The 25,352-nt window shown below is 44.9% G+C and overlaps 1 protein-coding gene across 1 annotated transcript in view; it reads left to right on the top strand.

Moving 5' to 3' along the window:
• The first annotated feature begins 6,159 nt into the window (after positions 1-6,159).
• Positions 6,160-25,352, top strand: part of LOC136571852 (vomeronasal type-2 receptor 26-like) — a 43,115-nt gene continuing 23,922 nt past the window's right edge. The window contains exons 1-3 of the mRNA XM_066572473.1: positions 6,160-6,203; positions 6,312-6,603; positions 11,949-12,971. Of these exons, the coding sequence (XP_066428570.1) occupies positions 6,160-6,203; positions 6,312-6,603; positions 11,949-12,971 (1,359 nt within the window). The remainder of the gene's footprint in view (positions 6,204-6,311; positions 6,604-11,948; positions 12,972-25,352) is intronic.

Here is a 25,352-nt window from a genome sequence, read left to right as displayed (position 1 = left end):
AAGAATAAAAATCATTACTTACGTTTTTAGATGATCTGCGGCGCTCCTGCAGGCTGTCACTCCCTCCTGGTCCACGGCAGAGTATTGCTTTCTCCACGAAAGACTTTAAATCCCTGCCTCCAGAAGCACATGTGCCTTCAGCCAATCACAGCCAATGACAATGATGTCATTGAATGGCTGTGATTGGCTGTGTTTCTGGAGGCGGGGATTTCAAGGCTTGAAATCCCCGCCTCCAGAAACACAGCCTATCACAGCCATTCAATGACATCATTGTCATTGGCTGTGATTGGCTGAAGGCACGTGTCTTCCTGGAGGCAGGGATTTAAAGCCTTTCATAGAGAAAGCTTGTCTGCCGTGGACCAGGAGGGAGTGACAGCCTGCAGGAGCACCGCAGATCATCTAAAAACGTAAGTAATGCTTTTTATTCTTTGCTCCACTGTATTGCCGGCGTATAAGGTGACAGTTGGGGGGTCGTCTTATACGCCCCGTCGCCTTATACGCCGGTATATATTTTTAGTGTAACACATTTCTGGATGAATTGCAGGAAAGGGGTTATATATTTAACCCCTTTCCGACCATTCATCCTGCGATCGCCGGCAGCCCATTGCATTCAGTGGAACATGCTGTATTGCCGCTCCATTGAATTCAATGGGCAAACATCGTTCTTCTCTGCTACAGCTGTTACAGCTGTGCCAGAGGAGGACGATCTTTATGCTGACAGTGGGGGGGGGGGCACTCTTGCCGCTATTGTGGCTTAATAGTGGGACCTGTGAACTTGAGATGCAGCCCACCATGTAGCCCCTCGCCTGCCCTATCCGTCACTGTGTCATTCCCATCACTTTCCTGAATTGCCCAGATTTTCACACATGAAAACCTTAGCGAGCATCGGCGAAATACAAAAATGTTCTGGTCGCCCATTGACTTCAATGGGGTTCGTTGTTCGAAACGAACCCTCGAGCATCACGGGAAGTTCGTTACGAATAACGAACACCCGAACATTTTGGTGTTCGCTCATCTCTAATTATTTCACCTGTGAAGTGTGTACCTTTGTTTGACTCAATCACTTCTGGTACCCCGTATCTGCGGATGACCTCATTCATGAGCTTCTGTGCGGTTACCTGTTTATTTACTTTGGTAACAGGGTAGGTCTCCAACCTGAAAAGAAATCAACAACAACAAGCACATATTCATACTTCCCAACAAGTGGGAGCTGAGTGTAGCCAATTGGCAATCCCTGAAATGGGTAGAGTGGTCTAGGCAAGTGTTATGTGGCAAATTTACTTCTGCCCTGCTGCTTACGGCAAAGATCATGAAAAATTGGACAAATGATGCAGCAGCTACAGAAAACCCAGGAGCCACCCGTCCTCGTTCAAGCGCCAAAATCATTGCTGCTTTGAGAGGTGCGTCTTTCCGTGCGTCAGCTGGGCCATCACGGGGCACAGGGACTGTGGTAGGCAAGTTCTGTTGACTGTTCGCCATACACCGTCCTGTTTCTGCTGCTCCCATATTTAGTCCATTTGTCTTTTTCTTCCTTGCTGGCTTGTAACTGTAAAGTCTTTAGCTTATCAAAGTCCAAAGTTTTTATCAAAAGTCCAAAGTTTAGTCAATGTCCAAGATTTTTGTCAAATTCTTCTTTTCTTCTTTTCTTCCACGGCTTCAGGGCCGCTGCCTTTGCTGTGTGGTCTGTGATAGCGTTTCCTCTTGCCTCTTGCTGTGGTTGTCCCCCGTGCTTTTGTGTCAACACTGCCGTTACATGGTTACAAAGTTCATTACAGAAAAGGCTAGAAAGTTCAGTACAGAAAAGAGTAAAGGGTAAAGTGTAGTTGGGAATACCCAAGACTAGAGAGCTGCTTCAGAGGTGAGAGAGAAAAGGATAATCGAAAGACAGTCATAGAGTGGTTGCATGAGAGAGGAAACCGAGTGGATCCATGGGCGGCAGTATGAAACAAGGCCCAGAAAGGTGTGGAGTTTGGCAACAGATGTAGGTACAGGTATGGCCTGGACAGCAGCCTTTTGTTCCTATGTCAGATGTCCAGTTCTTGTCCTAAACAATGACCCAGGAGAACAACCTTTGTTTTGCAGAACTGGAGTTTGTCTTTAGAGGCTTTAGACATTTTCTGCCAGAAAAATTAACAGTGTAATTGTGACTTGTTGGCAGGCTTCCAAATTATCAGCACACAGCACCTACATGCGGTAGGCGCCTGGCTGACCCTTCAGAGTCTTTTCTGGACTGGAAAAAGCGGGGTGTTTGTTGGAGCAGTTAGTTTACAAGACTCTTTCTTAACCTGTACCGATCCATCCAGTGAGAATTTGATGGATGCAGATAAGGCCTGTAAGATATCAGTGCCAATAACAGAGACATGAATTACAACAGGGCAGAATAATCTACAAACACCTATTAATATTTGGAATGTGATATTCTTCAAGCAAATTCATTATTAGTCTGGTCCTGCTTGCAATGTCTCATAAAATTTGAGGAAACAAAAAACTTTTACTAGCTGCTCAAGATTCTCACCCCCTCCCATTACGTACTTTTACATCATCTAGCTCCACCCCTTCGGTACTGGCCGATTGCGTCTTTCTTCACACTTTCATTCAAACTCCACAGTCTACCCATCCACATCACAAACAAGTAAAGTCCCATGCAGAGGGAGGAAAAAACACTTCTAACTTCTATCCCCAGTCAATATCTGCATCACACATCTTACATTCATCACAGTCGGAACACGGGTCATTAACTCTCATCCATCCATGCGGTCAAATCTGGCTCTCTCAGTCAAATGCCTATGATTCACCACACACACAATGTTTGCGCTGTTACAGAGTTCAGGAAATTGTGGATACATTGCACTAGGATGCACACTGTTCACACCAGGAGATAACGCGTATGATGCAACTGTCCTCATCTTGCAAATAAATGCATTCAATCACTACCACCCCTCCCTGGAATCAGTCAAACTTTAACTGTCTGTAATACTAGAGATGTACAACAGATTCCACAACAACCACTTCATCACTAATATTTCCCATAAAAGGAACACACATTTAGCAATTATGCACACGTCCAACCAATCACAGAACTGACATTTACACAAAGAACAGCAAAAATATACCTTAGAATTCCTACCTTTCCTATTTTTAAGACAGTATGATTCACTAGATTCATTACGGGTTCTATTCTGTTCAAGCAAACAAGGCTACTGTCCAGGGTTCTCCGCTCTAATCTTTGGCCTTGAGAAGCACACATTCCTTCTCTGCAAATCTCACTAAACTCTGTTCCTCCTCACTATATTCCCCCCCCCCTTTTGGAGACAAGGGGGGCGACTTGCAGCTGCGGCTTTTCACAAATCAAGCATTAACCCTCTATCTATTCCTATATATATATATATATATATATATATATATATATATATATATATATATATGTAAAATCACATATTGACCCTCTCCTTCCTTCTGTAAGCTTTTCTACTGCCGTTTGCGATCCTAGCGACCTTTCTTCTCAGCAGTATCTGACTTATGAGATATGGACAACACGTACAGCAATGACACAGTGTTAGGACATTAAGACATACAAATTGTCACATAGTTCACAGATTCTGCCTGAACTCACCCCCAGGTTCCTCCTCGCGACAACTACATTTGTGGGCAATTTTAAGCACAAACCTACTTGGGATGGGGGTGCTAAACACAGACTGCAGAACAGATAATCGGGAGGAGGCTATTTGCAGGCGCGATGAGGGGACTTTAGAAAAGGCACTCGTCATTGCAGTGCGCAGAATTGGTATGCCAGGTAAAAACATATATAGATGGGAGGTCAGAGGTCAACTCATTTCTGCTGCGAAGCTAAGATGACACCTGAGCGGCAGCTGAAGGTATTGTTACAGCAGATGCTAAAATGGCCGCTGGGCCATGGCTGGCACTGAAATGGCCACTGAAGGTGTGGCCTGACTGGGCGATGGTAACGGGAGGGTCCAGGAATACTACATACTAGACACGTATCAAGATTTACTGACTGGTATTGGCCCCAATAACAACACGGCCATCTAGGGGCCGGGCAAAGGGAGAAAAACATCATCCATGACACGGCCAGGGCGGTGCCCTCAGATGGTGAAGAAGGGCTGCCTTCCTTTGTCTTCAACTCAAAGCATATGAATAATCGCCATCTTTAAACTGCAACTTTCTTACTTCAACTTTACATTACTTATTGAAACATTTTTCTCTGCAAACTTGAGCAATCGTCTATCAACCAAAATTCCTTCATTATCAGATAACACACTTTTCAAGCCTTCTCCGACAGCCCCCACCTTTGCAAAACAACTGTCAGCTCTCTGTGAATATGAAGTATTCCCTGCATTTAGACTCATGAATAACACATATGCTGGGACCTTCTGATGACGCCACATGTTCTGCATTTTCAACTCCTCTCTACATACTACCAATGGGACAGGATCCAAAAGACCATCATCTACAGTCTTTTTCTTAACAATTTAAACATCGTACATTACGACGGCCTAATTATGAGTATCTATAACTGCCTGAGACCCTGGTATGTCTGTAGCCTTATGCTCAATCACGTAATGTAAGAACTCTAACGTCTGACGCCCTTTCACATAACTTCTTAACTTTCTTAACATACTCTTTGCCTGCTCTACATGACACCAAGTGGACAGGATCCAGGAGACCCTGATCAGTAGTCTTCTTCTTAAAGAACTTCAACATGTTATTACGTATGATACAACAAGACGTAGTGTTCAAAGACTTCCACGTCTAAATGCCCTGTCCTTGATGACGTAGTGTTCCCAGACTTCTACGTTCGATACAGTTAAACAGCCAAAATGCCCGATACAGTTAAACAGCCAAAATGCCCTGTACCGTTAAACAGCCAGTCCTAATGGACCCACAAAATGCCATGTACAGTTAAACAGCCAAAATGCCCTGTACATTTAAACAGCCAGTCCTAATGGACCCACAATGAAAACACATATATATGTATATAGTCAAATTACAGATTCTGTCCCTCGGTGTCACTTAAGAGTACCCAAGACCTGAGGTAACAACATCTATTGATGACAGCTTAACAATTGTACATTGAAATAACGACTGCCCGCAGGACAGACTACAATCAAACGTGCCAAAACAGACCCCGGTAGACTTCATATATATGTATATATGTGACTTACCGCGCTGTATATAAGGGTGATCAGTCCTATGACTTTGGCACGGCTGATATCATCAGTCCAGGTCTGTGTCGTAGTCCAATGGTTATCATCAGCGTCAATCAATAAATCCTGCCGACTACGCCAGTTGTTAAGGACCGCTACACATGACCGGTCACATTAACCTTTCAAGCCTTGGGTTCCAAATTAGTTCGTACCTGGATGCATCAAGGAGGCCAAAAACTATATAATTTATAGTTATCAGTTCCCACAGATACGTAGAGATGAGCCGCGGCAAGTATACAGCCCACTCTGCTTAAGGCGCGCGTACACTGAAAGTTTATTCACTTTGGTATAGTTCTAATACAGGAAAGGAATACGTCATTAGTCACAGCGTTAATCTCATTGTGTTAGAAAAAACATTAAGAATCATGCATTGTTCAGCAATCAGTGTAGTGAGAATATATCTGTTATGTTCTCAAGTGTCTATTTCTCCCAGCGTTATCTTGGTCCTCCCTGGTCCTCCCTTGTATTCACTTTGTTATTCAGGTGGCTGTAGCACAGTCAGTTCCTTTGTCCAAGTCTCCGAATGGAGGTGTGGGAGGGCTTCTTCTGATAACAACTGTGTCCAGACTTGGTTCTCATGAAAAAGAACAGAGACACATCATTAGACATTGCACCGAATCTCATGCTCTAAAGCTATTTCTGCTTGAATTATTGTTTCACTACACACAAGCTTATTTACATCTTATAATGCTCCATTTTGTATCTAGCGGCCATTTTGAGACAGATTCTTCCATTTTATGAGCCTGTACTTTCTCAATAACTGTGATCTAATATGAGGCTATCCTGTTAATAAGCCCCCTGTTTCTCATCACTGTACCTGTTGTTAACCCAATGACACATATTTACCCCAACACATCTTCTATCATTAGTTTATTTGCATATACCTAATTTTAGATCTGAATTATGTGATGCTTGTAAATGTAAATGTAAGTTAATGCTATTAGAGAATCGGGAGGGCATATACTTCTTCATTGCAAGGTAAAGCTGATAAGAAACCAGCAGAAATATCTCTTCTTACTTTGATGTGTAGTGAATAAATGAAGACCAGAACTCTAATCAGTGACTCATCTGTATTTATTTATCTAGTTGTGAACATCAGGGATTGGTACATTCTCTGATTTTTCTCTTCGCCATTGATAACATTAACCAGAACCCTGACATCTTACCCAATATTACACTGGGATCCCATCTGTACGACACATGCTTAGATGGACGATTGGTGGTAAGAAGTACTTTATGTCTTCTGACTGGCCAGGATAAGGTGATACCTAATTACTCGTGTACAAGCCATGGCCAGCTGGCCAGTATCATCGGAGATCGCCACTCATCTACCACTATTATCGCAGCACAAATCTTTGGACTATACCGATATCCTCAGGTATTATATACTCTAGGCACTGTCCTTAGGACTTGGTATAATATATGTGAGGCATGTGGCCAACGTCTGAGTGGCATCTGCATACTATGTGTCCAATGTGGGTAGCCAAAAACTAAGGACACACCATTTAAGCTTTTCATATATCAGTAATTAATCTTTCATCCAAACAGTGTAGAAAGGTAAAAGTAATGGAACGGGACAAATATATAAAACATATGGACTTTGCACAGAACATAGGGGGCATGCCAATCTTAGATAAGTGTCAACAGTGTAAGAAGGAGTCTCATGTAGTGTAGAGCGTTAGGGCAGCAGATATACAGTCTTAAGCTCTCGCTCATGGCCTGAAGGTTGCGGGTTCAATGGGGGGTAAAACATGACTGGGGAAGGCAATGGCAAAAACAGTCTGCCAAATGTTGCGATGTGACATCACCCTAGGAGTCAATCATGACTCGATGCTTTCACCAGGGGACCTTACCTTTACCTCACAAACAGTGGAAGATGCGTCAAATATAATAAATAGCTACCACTGTGGTAGTATTCACTTTTTCAGGGACCATAAAACCTTCACTCCATTATCAGTGACTATTCTTTTTAGTACAAATTATTCACATCCATGTATGTGCCCTGTCATAAGTATGGGTGTATAAATGTGCATCCGATATTCAGATCCATTTCAAGCTCGCATTATGAAAACAAAGGTTTGGTACAATGTTAGCCAGTAGAGCAAAATGTGATTGTTCCCAGCAAGAGAAACCACGTAATTTTGTAGATATGATACCTTTTAATGGCTAACAAAAATACATGATACATGACGCTCGCATTAACATCATGTAGTTTTGTTAGCCAATAAAAGGTATATCTACAAGACTACTTGGTTTCTGTAGTGGGTAGTCACCCTAAAATAGAATGTGCTTCTAGTGGTGGGAAAAACACTAGTTTTTTTTATTTTTATTCCCCCCCCCCCGCTCTCACTGTTTGGTGTAAATAATTAAACGTAGATACCATTGTGGAAGATATGAATGTAAATAATAGTCGGTATACACATCAGTGAATTCCCCTCCCATACATCAATTCACTGTGACAAGAGGCTCTTGAAAATGTATGACTATTCATTGACAAAGGCCTTACACTAAAATATAACTTTTATTAAGTCAAATTAAAAACGTACTAGTATAAAATAATTTACACGTAGTATAAAGTGGACAAAACAAACAAAGAAATAGGGATTAGAGATGAGCGAACCTACTCGTTTCGAGTAATTACTCAATCGAGCACCGCGATTTTCGAGTACTTCAGTACTCGGGTTAAAAGATTCGGGGGGCGCCGGAGGGCGGGGGGAGGCGTGGCGGCGCGGGGGGTAGCAGCGGGGAACAGGGGGGAGCCCTCTCTCTCCCTCCCCCCCCCCACTCCCCGCTGCAACCCCCCACTCACCCACGGCGCTCCCCGAATCTTTTCACCCAAGTACGGAAGTACTCGAAAATCGCAGTGCTTGGGCGAAAAAGGGGCGTGGCCGAGTAGGCTTGCTCATCTCTAATAGGGATATTTCTCAAAACTATCCCAAGATAAAATCCAGTTACTTAGGGAGAGATATGGCTAGTGGTGCCCAGATGGGCATTGATATTTTTATCCACTGTATTTTTCTCAAAAGAGTTACCCCAATTGTCTACTGTCGTTCCAATGGTGTAATGGAGACCACTATTAGGTGATAAATACTATAAATATTAATGGTAACTCTTACATGACCACTGATTTGTCGCTGTCTTATAGGAAAAACACCAAGGATTAAATCGATGATGTTTGACAGCTATCAGTGTCTTGTTCTCTCACTGACTGGTATTAAGAATAAATGTCTTTCAGGAGTGTGCACATTGTCAGTGTTAAGATGTGTCTGTTTGAGGCTGCGCTATCAGCATTATATTAGATACTTATATCATATCTGGAACTAGCTCTTTAGGCAGTAACAGCTCTTCAGGCCTCATACATCTCCATTAGTTTGGAGACATCTCAATGTGGCGATATAGATCACATGTTATCAAGATCTTTATTTTGCCACTGAGAGACTGACCTCTTTATTAATTAAAAATCTGTCTTGATGAAACACTGTGCATAGTTAAAGGGGTTGTCCCGCGCCGAAACGGGTTTTTTTTTTTCAACCCCCCCCCCCCCCCCGTTCGGCGCGAGACAATCCCGATGCAGGGACGTAAAAAAAAAAACGCTCAGCGCTTACCTTAATCCCCGCGCTCCGGTGACTTCTATACTTACCGGCTGAAGATGGCCGCCGGGATCCTCTTCCTCCGTGGACCGCAGCTCTTCTGTGCGGTCCATTGCCGATTCCAGCCTCCTGATTGGCTGGAATCGGCACGTGACGGGGCGGAGCTACACGGAGCCGGCATTCTGCACGAGCGGCCCCATTGAAGACAGGAGAAGACCCGGACTGCGCAAGCGCGGCTAATTTGGCCATCGGAGGGCGAAAATTAGTCGGCTCTATGGGAACGAGGACGCTAGCAACGGAGCAGGTAAGTAAAAAACTTTTTATAACTTCTGTATGGCTCATAATTAATGCACAATGTACATTACAAAGTGCATTAATATGGTCATACAGAAGTGTATAGACCCACTTGCTGCCGCGGGACAACCCCTTTAAGCACACTGTTGAAATGCGTTGGCAGAAAGCGACAATTACACAGGTCTGCGATGAAAAAATTGTAGCATATTTAATTAGTGACAATCACAGAAAAATGGCCGTTACTTACTGACTGAGGAGTGCATATAGATGCATCCTCCTCTCACATATTTAATTAGTGGGTTTAACAGTATTTTTTTGTGCTGATTACGGTAAAAATTGTGAAAAAATTCCATCACCCCTAGATAAGTCACAAATTTCACCTGAAATTTTCTTATTTTCAGGGTTTTTCAGGTTCGGTACGCGTACGACAACGAATCTAAACTGTCTGCTAGGCGTGACCTTGACTGCAGTCAGTGACTCAGTGTGGAGCCAGCCACTGTGGTGGACGCATCAAACAGTTGTGTGATACAGTATTTAGAAGAAATGGCTACTAGAAGATGTGTCAACTCTCCTAACTGTTTCTGTTATATTTGTGGGTCTTATTTATTTATTGGTGAAAAGAGATAGAAACTTTCACTATTTTAGTGGACCGACAGCTATCTGAGACAAAATACAGGTTTCAAGCTGTGGAGTCCTAGTCCAACAGAGGAAACGCTAAATAGCATACGGCATAATCAATAACCCATATGCAGGTGTGCAAACCATTCAGGCAGACCATTAATATTTACAGTATTTATCACCTAATAGTGGTCTCCATTACACCATTGGAACGACAGTAGACAATTGGGGTAACTCTTTTGAAAAAAATACAGTGGATAAAAACATCTCTGCCCATCTGGGCACCACTAGCCATATCTCTCCCTAAGTAACTGGATTTTATCTTGGGATAGTTTTGAGAAATATCCCTATTTCTTTGTTTGTTTTGTCCACTTTATACTACGTATAAATTATTTTATACTAGTACGTTTTTAATTTGACTTAATAAAAGTTATATTTTAGTGTAAGGCCTTTGTCAGTGAATACCCCTCCTATACATCAGACCAAATATGTGTAGTCTGGGAGAACATCCATAAACCCAGCTCAAAAAAACATATGGTCCTGTTCTTGATGTATTATGCATTATAGACAATCTTTGTGTTTAACCTGTTAGTGGCCACTTGCTGTAAACGTATGAGATAACATTAGCAAATAGGGTATATAGTGGCCGCAGGAGCTGACTCTATGTAATATCTAGCAGGTGCTGGCTATATAAAACAGCTGACAACCACCCACAATGGTCACAATCAGAGGTAGTGTATTAGGCTGTGCCACAGGCAGGACTAGTACACTAATGGAGCCTTCACACTTGAGAGAAAATCTCGCATTTTTGCAAGAGTTAGTAAAAATGTAGAATTTTGAAACCAATGATTTTCAATGGTTTCATTCCCATTTGAAATGTTTTCACTCATGCGATGTGGAGTGAAAGAAAAAAAAATTGCAGCATGTCCTATCTTTCTGCGTTTTTCAGATTTTTTCCATCTCCCATGTTTCCCTATGGAGCCTCCTTTTTATCGCATCACAATGCACAAACTTGCAATTTTTGTTTGTTGCAATAGGTTTTTTAACATGAAAATCTCCTATTGACTTTTGCAAGAGAAAATTGCAGGTGGCAGCGATGTGATACGTTATTATTTTCAGGATGCTCAAAAATCGTTGCAAAATCGAGGTTGCCAGTGTAAAGAAGTCCTAACACTGAAATGTACAATATACTGCAATACAGAACTATTGCAGTATATCGTAGAAGCGATCAAGTGATTACAAGTTCAAATTCCCTAGAAAAAACTCACAGGAAAGGAAAAAATTTACAAAATCACAGACCAGTATGACTATATTTACTGAGGGAGCCCAGGGTGTCAGTGCCAATGTGGATTGCTCTTTATTATGTTTTAGCCTGCTTTATCCCCATTGGTGGGTTCTGGATCTGCATTGAGGGGTACATGTTTGACCTGGCACTCTTTGTATCCTGTATCTATATGCAGGTGTAGCACTGGGTGGCCACTCCCCTCTCTGTATGTCATGTGACCGGTTGTTCATTAGTATTTTGCACCTTTTTACGCTCCTCCATTTAGCATTTGGTCCTCCTGCATCTAGGGTGAGGTTATGTTTCTGCCTCCCTATCTCTATCCTACTACTATATGGTAAGTGAATTAGGCCATACTTAGCTGTGATTTTGCAAGGCTAACTTTGCTGTACATATTTGTTTGTATTACTTTCTTAATTCTACAGCGATTAAAAGAGATACCATATAGTGACCTACAGCCCTCTGCCTCCTGCGTCACCTATGTACACAACTGTGCCTTGTACAAGAGTGCTAGAGCTATATTCAGATGCAGCAGATGTGTCGTAGACATTCCTGCAGATGTCCCACTCATCTAAATGGGCTTGTAGAAATCTATGTACATTCTGAAGAAGCAGCCCCATTCAGCTGGAGGGAACAGTTTGTATAAGTACTCTACAACCAATCTTTGGCATGTGAACATAACTCACAGGGTAACAGCCCGAACAAACAATAAGGTGGATCATCCGCTGTAGCTCACAATGATCTACTTGTTTAGGGAAGATGTCAATGAAGGCTCTAAATAACAAAACTAAAATCCATTTTTCTTTCTGCCTATAGATTCTCTTTATCTTTTCTGTGGTCTCCTTTGTGATAAAGAAGGGGTTTCTATATGGAGTTTTGGATTATCAACGACTGAAAGCAATCTATACAAAATGTTTACTTTTTGTCTGTGTTTTACAGATCAGCTATGGAGCCTCCGATCCCTTCTTATCTGATAGACTCCTCTATCCACATGTTTTCCAAATAGTCCAGAATAACCACATCCACAATATGGCGATCACCGAACTGTTGGAGCACTTCGGCTGGACCTGGGTTGGGATTATAGTATCGGGTGATGAAACTGGAGAGAATGAGCTGCGAATACTAACCAAGTACATGAGAGAGCGCGGGATCTGTGCCGCCTTCACCATAAAACTTACAGGGGAAAATTACAAAAAGCATTCTAATGAATGGATTTTGCATATTTTAAGCAATTCACAAATCACTATTATTGTAATGTGTGGGGTCTTTGACTCTTTTTTAGCCCATTTAACAAAAAATCTTCATTCCGTTTTAATGCACAAAACTCTCATCCTTCCACCATCCTGGGTCTCTGGTTCTGTCATTCTAGTTCACTCAGTGTTTAATGGAAGTCTAGCAGTGGACTTCTCATCACAACCTATTCCAGGTTTGGAATATTTTGTTAAAAACTGCAAAAAGCACCTTCATTCATCCAACTATATTAAAATGTGGGGATACTTAAATAATCTACTAAGAAAGAAGGATACAAATGTATTCCTTTCATTCAATTACACTGATGAAGAGAAGCAAATCACATCATATTCTGTACCAAGTTTAAGATATTTCCTCTTATCAGGAGTCTCTCCAAGACTGTATACTGCAGTAGAGGTTTTGGCAAAAGCTTTGCATGAAATGTTCTTATTCATAAAAGACAAATATGAAGAAAACTCAGTAACTGGATTTTTACACTACAGATGGAAGTTACATCGCTACATACAAATGATGAAGTCCTCACCAGATCCAATGAGACCCTCATATTACTTTAATGACCAGGGGGAAGCTGGACATCCATATAAGATAAATAATTTATATATAGATAAGGATGTACATGAGGTTGAAGTGGGTAATTTTACTCCATGGGCCATCAGTGGTGAAAAGCTTTATATAAATACTCAGTCTATAAGATGGAAGCACACAATGGAGGTAAGAAGCCTCACATTGTACATGCAATTGCAGGTACCTTTACACGGGATAACTGCGGGATAAGTACCTGGCAGTTGTCCCAAGGACTATTGTTCCTGTGCTTTCACACACGAGCGATAATCATTCAGTAAATGGAGGCAGAGTACTATGGAGATCTCTTCCAGACGCCGGCCTCCATTCACTGCAAAGAGGCTGCCGTTTTACACGGAGTGAGAAGCTGCTCGCTAGTCTTGGCTTCAGTGAGTTGAAATGAAGCAACTAGCGACTACTGAGCAATTTCTCACTCAGTGCCCTGTTAGTGACTGTGTATTCATGGGCCAACTATGAACAAAAATCATTTGTTCACCTGGGGTCGAAACGTCGCCATTTTTTTATGGAGGAATAAAGAGAATATTTTTCACACATCTGATGCTGCCTAGTCTACACTTGTTCTTGGATTTCCGCTGTGGGTCATGATCCGGACCCTGCTGGGCTTTGCATTGCTTTCCCTCCTCGCTGATTAATACGGCTCTGAAAAGATACCAGGGAAGCTTGAGATGACCCTATAGTGCTGCTGCTGACATAATCTTGCCCTTATTTTGTAAGTGTCACATAAAACGTTGATCACGAAAAATGTAATAACATGAAAATTGCTAATGATAAATGCCTGAAGAATATTGCATTCAATAGAGCATTAAACAAAGCATGCTTTAGATACTGATTGACCTTGCATTGACTTTACTGGCTGATGCAATCGCAGCACAAAGTTGAGTCACATAAATGTAGCACACATTAATTTAATCTAGCTCTGGTTTCCCTTCTGCAAGCATGAGGTGTGTGATGTAATTTGTTTTCGGTTTGTTGTGCTTTATAAAATAGGTTATAAATAAGGATGAACGAGTATACTCGCTAAGGCACTACTCGTTCGAGTAATGTGCCTTAGACGAGTATCTCCCTGCTCGTCCATAAAGATTCGGTGACCGCCGCGGCTGACAGGTGAGTCACGGTGCGGAGTAGGGGAGAGCGGGCGGGAGAGAGAGATCTCCCCTCCGTTCCTCCCCACTCTCCCCCGCAGCTCCCCGCCCCGCGGCGGCCCCCGAATCTTTAAGGACGAGCAGGGAGATACTCAAATTTAACAATGAGAAGGGGAAATGTGTGGTTGGGTAGGCCTGGTAGTAGTGGGGTGCTGGAAGTGTGGTGGACCAATGGAAGGAGTGAGGTGACAGCGGGGGTGGTTTTATTAGTAGTACCAGCAAGTGGACAGCAACAATGGTAGATATAATCAGTGGCATCAGGCACACAGTTTTTAAAATCCGCATCAATCTTTTTCCAATCTTTTGGCAGACAATCTTGTTTGCTTAGGAATTACAGCGCCTGCCATGCTGAATATCCTCTCTGATGCTACACTGAAGAATGGACAAGATAGTATACTTATGACAAACTGGTCTAGTTCTTGTCAATGTTCCAGTCTAATGACCCAGAAGTTCATGGGGTCTGGGCTCAGGTTATCTACTTGAAAAAAAGCACAGTCTAGGTGCAATTGAACCTGGTAGTTCATGAGGTGGTGCTGAATGTCCCTTTAGTGATTATGATGATGTATGTCAGGTTGGCATAATGGATGTAAAAAGTTTGTCATGTTTTTCAAAGTGTTGGAGCGATAGTGCTGGTAGAGGCGATGGAGTATTGACACAGTGGAGAGTGAAGAGTGGCTCCCCACACACTGGGAGAGATTAGGGAAAATGCTGCTGCTGCTATAGGGAAAGTATTATTGTAGAATCCTGTCCTCAAGAATCCCAACGGACCTTCTTAGGGCCACATCTGACCGTGTGCATTACTGTTGTGGCTGGCTGAGAGCAGTTTTGCACAATTTTTTTTTTTCATCTCGGATTGTGCAGGCCATTACAGCTATAGCGTTCTCAGTCTGCACTCTATAATACAGAGTATAGGGAAAGTGCTGCTGAGATAGGGACAGTGGTAGTGTAGGATCCTGTCTACAATAACCCCAACAATCCTTCTTAGGGCTACATCTGACCGTGTGCATTTTACTGGGTGGCTGCTGGGAGTTGTAGTGCTTGCATTTTAGTTGTACGCATCTAGGCCTGTTTGCAGCCCTCCGACACATTTTTTTTGGCTGAAGTGCGCGTGAAAATTCCGCTCTCAGCGTGAAAGTGTACGCAAATAATTCCATACTTATTTATACCGTTCTCTGTCTGCAGTGAATTAGACCAACAGCGTAGTGCCGCGGCCAATTCCACAAAGAAAGTAATATATACTATACAGCCTCTATCCTCTGTCCAAAAATAACAAAAGCTCCTTTGTTGGGCTGCATCTGATCGTGTGCATTTTACTGGGTGGCTGCTGGGAGTTGTAGTGCTTGCATTTTAGTTGTACGCAGCTAGGCCTGTTTGCAGCCTTCCGTAATAATTCTTTCTGGCTGGAGTGCACGTGAAAATACCGCTCTCAGCGTGAAAGTGGACACAAATAATTTCATACTCATTTATACCGTTCTCTGCCTGCAGTGAATTAGACAGCGGTCTCACCGCTAAATAGTACTGTAATATTACTGGGGCCACTGCTAAAAATTTCAGCTCAGCCGCTGTGCAGAGCGTCTCACAATACCATTTCCTTTGGTGGGGTTGAGATCGCCGCAGTTACCAGCACTATCCACTGGCTTTACAGTCTTCTCCCACTCCACACAGCCTCTATAATCTACAAGTCTCTGCGAGCAGTAAATTACCCCTAGGTATCAGCGCAAGATAGCGGGTTACTTTTTTCCTAGTCACAGCATAGAGCCTCCGCTATCTACAAGTCTCTGTGTGCGGTGAATTAAGCCCCAGATGTCAGTGCTATACCGTGGGGTAATTTATTTGACCCCTGCTCTATTCGTAATCCGCAATGATAAGGAGTAGGGGTAAGGGTCGAGGACGTGGACGCGGACATCCAAGTGAGGGTGTGGGCACAGGCCGAGTTCCTGGTCCAGGTGAATCACAACCGGCTGCTGTGGGATTAGGAGAGAGGCAACTTTCTGGGGTCCCCAGCTTCACATCACAATTTATGGGTCCACGTGGTAGACCTTTATTACATTCAGAGCAGTGTGAGCAGGTCCTGTCGTGGATGGCAGAAAATGCATCCAGCAATGTATCGGCCACCCAGTCTTCTACGCAGTCCACTACTCCCGGCTTAGGGACTGCAACTCCAAATCCTCTGGCTGCTGCTCCTCCTTCCTCCCAGCCTCCTCACTCCATGAAAATGACATATTCTGATGAGCAGGCAGACTCCCAGGAACTGTTCTCGGGTCCCTGCCATGAGTGGGAAAAACTGGTTCCTCTCTCACCTGAGGAGTTTGTCGTGACCGATGCCCAACCTTTGGAAAGTTGCCGGGGTCCAGGTGATGAGGCTGGGGACTTCCGGCAACTGTCTCAAGAACTTTTTGTGGGTGAGGAGGATGATGATGATGATGAGACACAGTTGTCTATCAGTGAGGGAGTAGTAAGGGCAGTAAGTCCGAGGAAGGAGCAGACAGAGAATTCGGAGGAAGAGCAGCTGGACGATGAGGTGACTGACCCCACCTGGTTTGCTAAGCCTACTGAGGACAGGGCTTCAGAGGGGAAGGCAAGTGCAGCAGCAGGATAGGTTGGAAGAGGCAGTGGGGTGGCCAGGGGTAGAGGCAGGGCCAGAGCGAAGAGTCCCCCAACTGTTTCCCAAAGCACACCCTCGCGCCAAGCCTCCGTGAAGAGGGCTAGGTGTTCAAAGGTGTGGATGTTTTTCAGTGAGAGCGCGGATGATCAACGAACAGTGGTGTGCAACCTGTGTCGCACCAAGATCAGCCGGGGAGCCACCAATACCAGCCTCACCACCACCAGCATGCGCAGGTATATGATGGCCAAGCACCCCACAAGGTGGGACAAAGGCCGTTCACCGCCTCCGGGTCACACCACTGCCTCTTCCCCTGTGCTCCAACCTGCCACTCAGATCCAATCCCCTTCCCAGGACACAGGCACAAGCGCCTCCGGGCCTGCACCCAGACCCTCACCTTCACTGTACTCGACCCCATCCAGCAATATCTCTCAGCGCAGCGTTCAGCTGTCGCTAGCACAAGCGTTGGAACGAAAGAGCAAATATGCTGCCACGCACTCGCACGCACAAGCTTTAAACGTGCACATTGCCAAATTAATCAGCCTGGAGATGCTGCCGTACAGGCTTGTGGAAACGGAGGCTTTCAAAAACATGATGGCTGCGGCGGTCCCACGCTACTCGGTCCGCAGTTGCCACTATTTTTCCCGGTGTGCAGTCCCAGCCCTACACCAGCACGTCTCCCGCAACATAAATAGTGCCCTCACCAACACGGTTACTAGGAAGGTCCCCTTAACCACGGACACGTGGACAAGTACTGGTGGGCAGGGCCACTATATCTCCCTGACGGCACATTGGGTGAATTTGGTGGAGGCTGGGACCGAGTCAGAGCCTGGGACTGCTCACGTCCTACCCACACCCAGAATAGCGGGTCCTACCTTGGTGCTGGTATCTGCCGCGTTTTATGCAACCTCCTCCAAACTCTCCCCCCCCCTCCTCCTCTACCTCTCAATTAAAAAGTGTGAGCACGTCGCCAGCAGTCGGTATCGCGCGGCGTGGCAGCACAGCAGTGTGCAAGCATCAGCAGGCCGTGCTGAAACTACTCAGCTTAGGTGACAAGAGGCACATGGCCCCCGAACTGTTGCAGGGTCTGCCAGAGCAGACAGACCTCTGGCTTTCACCGCTGAGCCTCCAACCGGGAATGGTCGTGTGTGACAACAGCCGTAACCTGGTGGCGGCTCTGCAGCTCGGCAGCCTCACACATGTGCCATGCCTGGCCCACGTCTTCAATCTGCTGGTTCAGCGGTTTCTTAAAAACTACTTGTCTGACCTGCTCGGCAAGATGCGCCGTGTCTGCGCACATTTCCGCAAGTCCACCACGGACACTGCCACCTTAAAGACCCTGCAACATCGGTTTCAGCTGCCAGAGCACCAACTGCTGTGCGACGTGCCCACACGCTGTAATTCTACGCTGCACATGTTGGCCAGGCTGTACGAGCAGTGTAGAGCAATAGTGGAATACCAGCTGCAACATGGGCGGCGTAGTGGTAGTCAGCCTCCTCAATTATTTACTGAGAAGTGGGCCTGGATGGCAGATATCTGCCAGGTCCTCGAAAACTTCGAGGAGTCAACCCAGATGGTCATCGGCGATGCGGCAATCATTAGCGTTACTATCCCACTGCTTTGCCTGCTGAGAAGTTCGCTGCAAAGCATAAAGGCCGACGCTTTGCGGTTGGAACAGGAGGCAGGGAATGACAGTATGCTGCTTGATAGCCAGAACACCCTCATGTCTATATCTCAGCGCGTTTTGGAGGAGGAGGAGGAGGAGGGGGAGGAGCAGGAGGAGGGGGAAGAGACAGTTGGAACACTGCAGAGCGTACCCATGCTGCTTGCCTCTTATCTGTTCAGCGTGTATGGGCTAAAGAGGAGGAGGAGGTGGAAGAGGATCCTGAAAGTCATCTTCCTAGTGAGGACGGCGATGTGTTGCGTACTGGTACCCTGGCACACATGGCTGACTTCATGTTACGCTGCCTTTCTCGTGACCCTCGTGTTAGACGCATTCTGACCAACACTGATTACTGGCTGTACACCCTTCTCGCCCCAAGGTATAGGGAGAACCTTTCCACTCTCATTTCCGAAGAGAAAAGGGGTACAAGAGTGATGCAATACCACAGGGCCCTGGTGGAAAAAGTGATGCTAAACTTCCCATCTGACAGCGCTAGTGGCAGAAGACGCAGTTCCGAGGGCCAACTAGCAGAGGAAGGTGCGGGGATAAGGCGGCATGTCCTACGCAAGCAGGGAAACACCTTTGCCAGCTTTATGGCTCCCCAGCAAGATTATGTCACTAGAGATGAGCGAGCGTACTCGTCCGAGCTTGATGCTCGTTCGAGTATTAGGGTACTCGAGATGCTCGTTACTCGAGACGAGCACCACGCGGTGTTCGAGTCACTTCCATTTTCTTCACAGAAAAGTTTGCGCCGTTTTCTGGCCAATAGAAACACAGGGAAGGCATTATAACTGTGAAGTTCCAGCCCTATCCCACCCCCCTGCAGAGAGTGGCTGGGGAGATCAGGTGACACCCGAGTATGTAAACTAGGGCCGGCCACGGCTCGCCACAGATGCACGCTGAGAGACATTAGAGAAAGTGCCGTCCTGCTGTAGCTACTATAGCGAAAGTGTTAGGCTGTTATCTTCGTCTTCAAGAACCCCAACGGTCCTTCTTAGGGCCACATCTGACCGTGTGCAGTACTGTTGAGGCTGCTTTTAGCAGTTTTGCACAATTTTTTCTCTTTTTATATCGGGCGTGCAGACCATAGCGTCCTCAGTCTGCAGTCATTTTACTGAGTATAGGGGCAGTACTGCTGAGGCAGGGACAGTGGTACAGGGAAAGAGATATACTGGCTATATAGGCAGTGGGCTTTTTCAAAAAAATTGGAAAAAAAAAATCTTTGGGCTGCCTGTGACCGTGTTCAGTTTACTGCGGGTCTGCTGGGGGTAGTAGTCGCTCACTATTACCCAGCTAGGTGTTACTGCAGCCCTGCGCATAATTTTTTCTGGCTGCACTGTGCTTTCAATAACCACAGTCATCCTCCAACAGGGAAATCCATATACAGGCTATATAGGCAGTGGGCTTTTTCCCAAAAATTGGAAAAAAATACTATATTTGGGCTGCCTGTGACCGTCTTCAGTTTACTGCGTGTGTGCTGGGGGCAGTAGTCGCTCATTATTACCCAGCTAAGCGTTACAGCAGGCTTGCGCATAATTGTTTTCTAGCTCTGCTGTGTCCGTTACATGATCGCCGTCATCCCGCCAGAGGGAAAAAGTATACATATATACGCTGCATACGGTGTCTGTCTGGTTTTTCACCTCACCATTTTTAAAAATTGAAGCAAAATACTTAAGGCCTACCACTGGCCTTTGGCCACTTGACTGGTTCTGCCCTGTGAATTCCAGTAGCTCAGTCATACGCACCTAGGTCTGACTACAGGCTTGCGCATAATTGTTTCCTCGCTCTGCTGTGTCCGTTACATGATCGCCGTCATCCCGCCAGAGGGAAAGACTATACATATATACGCTGCATACGGTGTCTGTCTGGTTTTCACCTCACCATTTTAAAAAATTGAAGCAAAATACTTAAGGCCTACACTTTTGCTACATAAATGTAACTGGGGCCTTGTCTATACTGCAACTACTGAAATGTGAAAGAGACTGTTATCTCCCTAAACTGCTGCAACGGGAATGTTACTGTGGCCTGTCTTGACTGCTACTACTACTGAAATGGAACTAATACCGTGCTCCCCCTATACTGCTGCTTTGGAATTGTTACTGCGGACTGTCTTGACTGCTACTATTACTGAAATGGGCGGTTGGGCAGCATGTTACCCAGGAGAAGCGGCAGCGGAGTGTCATGCAGGCAGTGATTGTGCTTTGTTGGAGTTAGTGTGGTGCTTAGCTAAGGTATGCCTTGCTAATGAGGGTTTTTCAGAAGTAAAAATTGTTGGGAGTGGGGGGGCACTCTTGCCGCTATTGTGGCTTAATAGTGGGACCTGGGAACTTGAGATGTAGCCCTCGCCTGCCCTATCCGTTTCTGTGTCGTTCCCATCACTTTCTTGAATTTCCCAGATTTTCACAAATGAAAACCTTAGCGGAGCATAGGTCCCATACAAAAATGCTCGGGTCGCCCATTGAGTTCAATGGGGTTGGTTACTCGAAACGAACCCTCAAGCATCGCGGGAAGTTCGACTCGAGTAACGAGCACCCGAGCATTTTGTTGCTCGCTCATCTCTATATGTCACCACTTCCCAGTCAAGGCTGAGTCGGAGGGAGCACTGTAAAAAGATGGTGAGGGAATACGTAGCCGATCTTACCACCATCCTTCGTGATGCCTTTGCTCCATACAACTATTGTGTTTCAAAGCTGGACACGTGGCACGAACTTGTGCTGGACACCCTGGAGGTGCTGCCCTGCCACTAGCGTCTTCTCAGAGAAGGTGCTTAGTGTAACTGGTGGAATCATCACAGATAAGCGTACCCGCCTGTCAACTGCCAGTGCCGACATGCTTACACTCATAAAGATGAACAAAGGCTGGATTTCCACAGACTTCTCTTCTCCACTGGCGGAGAGTAGCAGAACCTAAAGATTCTTTTCGCTGCAACCGGATAAATAAGCATTCTCTATCACCGGAAAAAAAGGGGGAATTAGCTTTGTCAATCACTCTCGGATATTATTACTCCTCCTCCTCCTCCTCCTCCTCCTCTTAAAACAGCATGTCATCACGCTGAACTGCCAATTTTTCTGCGGCCCAAAAGGCTCTGCTTATAATTTTTTTTTACGAATTTTTCAAAGTTTCAATACTATTGATACTTTAACAGAAACCAATTTTTTTTCACAGGGCTGCCTCCAGGTTCTGTTACAGATTAAGTAACAGCGAGCTGTATATTTAAAAAATGTTTCTGGGTTTCACCTGCCCTCACGGATGAGCAATTTTTCAGGGATACACTTCTACTCTTGGTATACCAATTTTTCTGGCCCTCGCCTATACTGTTATCTAACTAATTTTTCTGGCCTTCGCCTACACTCATGGTACACCAATGTTTCAGGGGTTCACCTATATTCTTGCTACAGAAATGTTACAGGAGTCCGCCTATACTTCTGCTACAGAAAGGTTACCGGGGTCCGCCTATACCTTTGCTACAGAAATGTTACAGGGGTCTGCCTATACCTCTGCTACAGAAATGTTACTGGGGTCTGTCTATACTTTTACTACAGAAAGGTTACAGGGTCTGCTTATACTTCTGCTACAGTAATGTTACAGGGGTCTGTCTATACTTTTACTACAGAAATGTTACTGGGGTCTGCCTATACTGTTACTACAGAAATGTTACTGGGGTCTGCCTATACTTCTGCTACAGAAATGGTACTGTGGTCCGCCCATACCTTTGCTACACAAAATGTTACTGGGGTCTGCCTTTACTTCTGCTACAGAAATGTTATAGGGGTCTGCCTATACTGTTACTACAGAAATGTTACTGGGGTCTGCCTATACTTCTGCTACAGAAATGGTACTGTGGTCCGCCCACACCTTTGCTACACAAATGTTACAGGGGTCTGCCTATACTTCTTCTACAGAAATGTTACAGGGGTCCGTCTACTTTTACTACAGAAATGTTATTGGGGTCTGCCTGTAGTTCTGCTACAGAAATGTTACAGGGGTCTGCCTATACTTTTACTACAGAAATTTTACTGGGGTCCATCTATACCTTTACTACGGAAATCTTACTGGGGTCTGCCTATACTTCTGCTACAGAAATGTTACAGGGGTCTGCTTATACCTCTGCTACAGAAATGTTACTGGGATCCATCTATACTTTTACTACTTAAATGCTTCTGGGATTTGCCTATACTTCTGCTACAGAAATGTTACTGGGGTCTGCCTATAATTTTACTACAGAAATGTTACTGGGGTCCGTCTAAACTTTTACTACAGAAATGTTTCAGGGGTCTGCCTATACTTCTGCTACAGAAATGTTACAGAGGTCTGCCTATACTTCTGCTACAGAAATATTACTGGGGTCTGCCTATACTTCTGCTACAGAAATGTTACAGGGGTTTGCCTATACTTTTACTACAGAAATTTTACTGGGGTCTGCATACACTTTTGCTACAGAAATGTTTCTGGGGTCCGTCTATACCTTTACTACGGAAATCTTACTGGGGTCTGCCTATACTTCTGCTACAGAAATGTTACTGGGGTCTGCCTTTACCTTTGCTACAGAAATGTTACAGGGGTCTGCTTATACCTCTGCTACAGAAATGTTACTGGGGTCCATCTATACTTTTACTACTTAAATGCTTCTGGGATTTGCCTATACTTCTGCTACAGAAATGTTACTGGGGTCTGCCTATACTTTTACTACAGAAATGTTAATGCGGTCTGTCTATGCCTTTGCTACAGAAATGTTACTGGGGTCAGCCTATACCTTAGCTACAGAAATGTTACTGGGGTCTGCCTATACTTCTGCTACAGAAATGTTACTGGGGTCTGTCTATACCTTTGCTACAGAAATGTTACTGGGGTCTGCCTGTACTTCTGCTACAGAAATGTTACAGGGGTCTGCCTATAATTTTACTACAGAAATGTTTCTGGGGTCTGCCTATATTTTTGTTACAGAAATGTTACTGGGGTCCGTCTAAACTTTTACTACAGAAATGTTTCAGGGGTCTGCCTATACTTCTGCTACAGAAATGTTACAGAGGTCTGCCTATACTTCTGCTACAGAAATATTACTGGGGTCTGCCTATGCTTTTGCTACAGAAATGTTACAGGGGTTTGCCTATACTTTTACTACAGAAATGTTACTTGGGTCTGCCTATACTTCTGCTACAGAAATGTTACTGGGGTCTGCCTATACTTCTGCTACAAAAATGTTACTGGGGTCCGCCTATACCTTTGCTACACAAATGTTACTGGGGTCTGCCTATACTTCTTCTACAGAAATGTTACAGGGGTCGATCTATACTTTTACTACAGAAATGTTACTGGAGTCTGCCTATACTTCTGCTACAGAAAGTTACTTGGGTCTGTTTATACCTTTGCTACAGAAATGTTTCTGGGGTCTGCCTGTACTTCTGCTACAGAAATGTTACAGGGGTCTGCCTATAATTTTACTACAGAAATGTTACTGGGGTCTGCCTATATTTTTGTTACAGAAATGTTACTGGGGTCCGTCTAAACTTTTACTACAGAAATGTTTCAGGGGTCTGCCTATACTTCTGCTACAGAAATATTACTGGGGTCTGCCTATACTTCTGCTACAGAAATGTTACAGGGGTTTGCCTATACTTCTGCTACAGAAATGTTACTGGGGTCTGCCTATACTTCTGCTACAAAAATGTTACTAGGGTCCGCCTATACCTTTGCTACACAAATGTTACTGGGGTCTGCCTATACTTCTTCTACAGAAATATTACAGGGGTCGATGTATACTTTTACTACAGAAATGTTACTGGGGTCTGTCTATACTTCTGCTACAGAAAGTTACTTGGGTCTGTTTATACCTTTGCTACAGAAATGTTATAGGGGTCTGTCTATACTATGGGTGCACTGTCTTCCCATCGCGGTGTTTTACCTATCTGGCACAAATACACTGACTGACTAGGGCAGAAATATGGGCCGAGGCCAAAGACCTTGGCGGGGTGAAACTCCGGTTGGGCACCCTGATTTCTTCATGTGTAATACCATCTTTGTGCACTGACAGCATAGACGAGCCCAAGGAACTCAAAGACTTCCCCTTGCAGAGTTGAGCTATCTGTGTGGGGACACATGGATTTCCCATTGCTATCTAACTCAATGCACCTTGGGATACACAAGGTTGAGGCCGGGACCAAGCCTGACCCTGGGCTCGCTCAAACGCTTCCCACACAGACTATAGCGGGTCTTGGTCATGGTTTCTTGGCCTTGTAATGCCACCTTCTCCTCCTGCTTGGGGTCATGGGATCAGCACTGGGCAACATGTATTTTCTCCTGTGTTACCACAGTTATCTGAAACACTGGTTTGGGCCAAACAAAAGGAGCGTTACTGCATTAATGAGACATTCACTGCTGTGCTAGCATCGGACTCCGCTCTATGCCCGCGATTGCTGAGGGTGTACGCAGAGGCCCATGTCCTCGGCGGAGTGAAAATCTGCCATGTTTTGGCACTGTCAATTCTTCAGGTTTATTACTGTCTTTGGGTTCCTTTGGCTCACCTGTGCTGTGAGTGCACAAAGACTTCCCATAGCAGTGTTTTACCTGTCTGGCACAAATACACTGACTGACTTGGATAGGGTGCAGAGTGCAGATGGATTTTCCCTTGCAGTGTCGATTGAGGTATCCGACACCTACACAGAATGAATAGTGTGTGGACACATGGATTTCCCATTGCTATGTAACTCACGGCACCTTGGGTCACACAAGCTGTTTGCTGGGACCGAGCCTGACCCAGGGCCCGCTCACATACTTCCCACACAGACTATAGCAGGTCCTGGTCATGGTTTCTTGGCCTTGTAATGCCACCTCTTCCTCCTGCTTGGGGTCAGGGGATCAGCACTGGGCAACATGTATTTTCTGTCATGTTACCACAGTTATCTGAGGCACTGGTTTGGGCTAAACAATAGGAGCGTTACTGCATTAATGAGACGTTCACTGCTGTACTAGCATCAGAGTCCGCTCTATGACTGCGATTGCTGAGGGTGTGTGCAGAGGCCTATGTCCTCGGCGGAGTGAAAGTCTGCCATGTTTGGGCACTGTCATTTCTTTGGGTTTATTACTGCCTTTGGGTTCCTTTGGCT

This window comes from Eleutherodactylus coqui, chromosome 6 (genome assembly GCF_035609145.1).
Source record: "Eleutherodactylus coqui strain aEleCoq1 chromosome 6, aEleCoq1.hap1, whole genome shotgun sequence".
NCBI lineage: Eukaryota > Metazoa > Chordata > Amphibia > Anura > Eleutherodactylidae > Eleutherodactylus > Eleutherodactylus coqui.
Note: the sequence above shows the minus strand (reverse complement) of the source record. Positions and strands in the feature narration are given on the sequence as shown.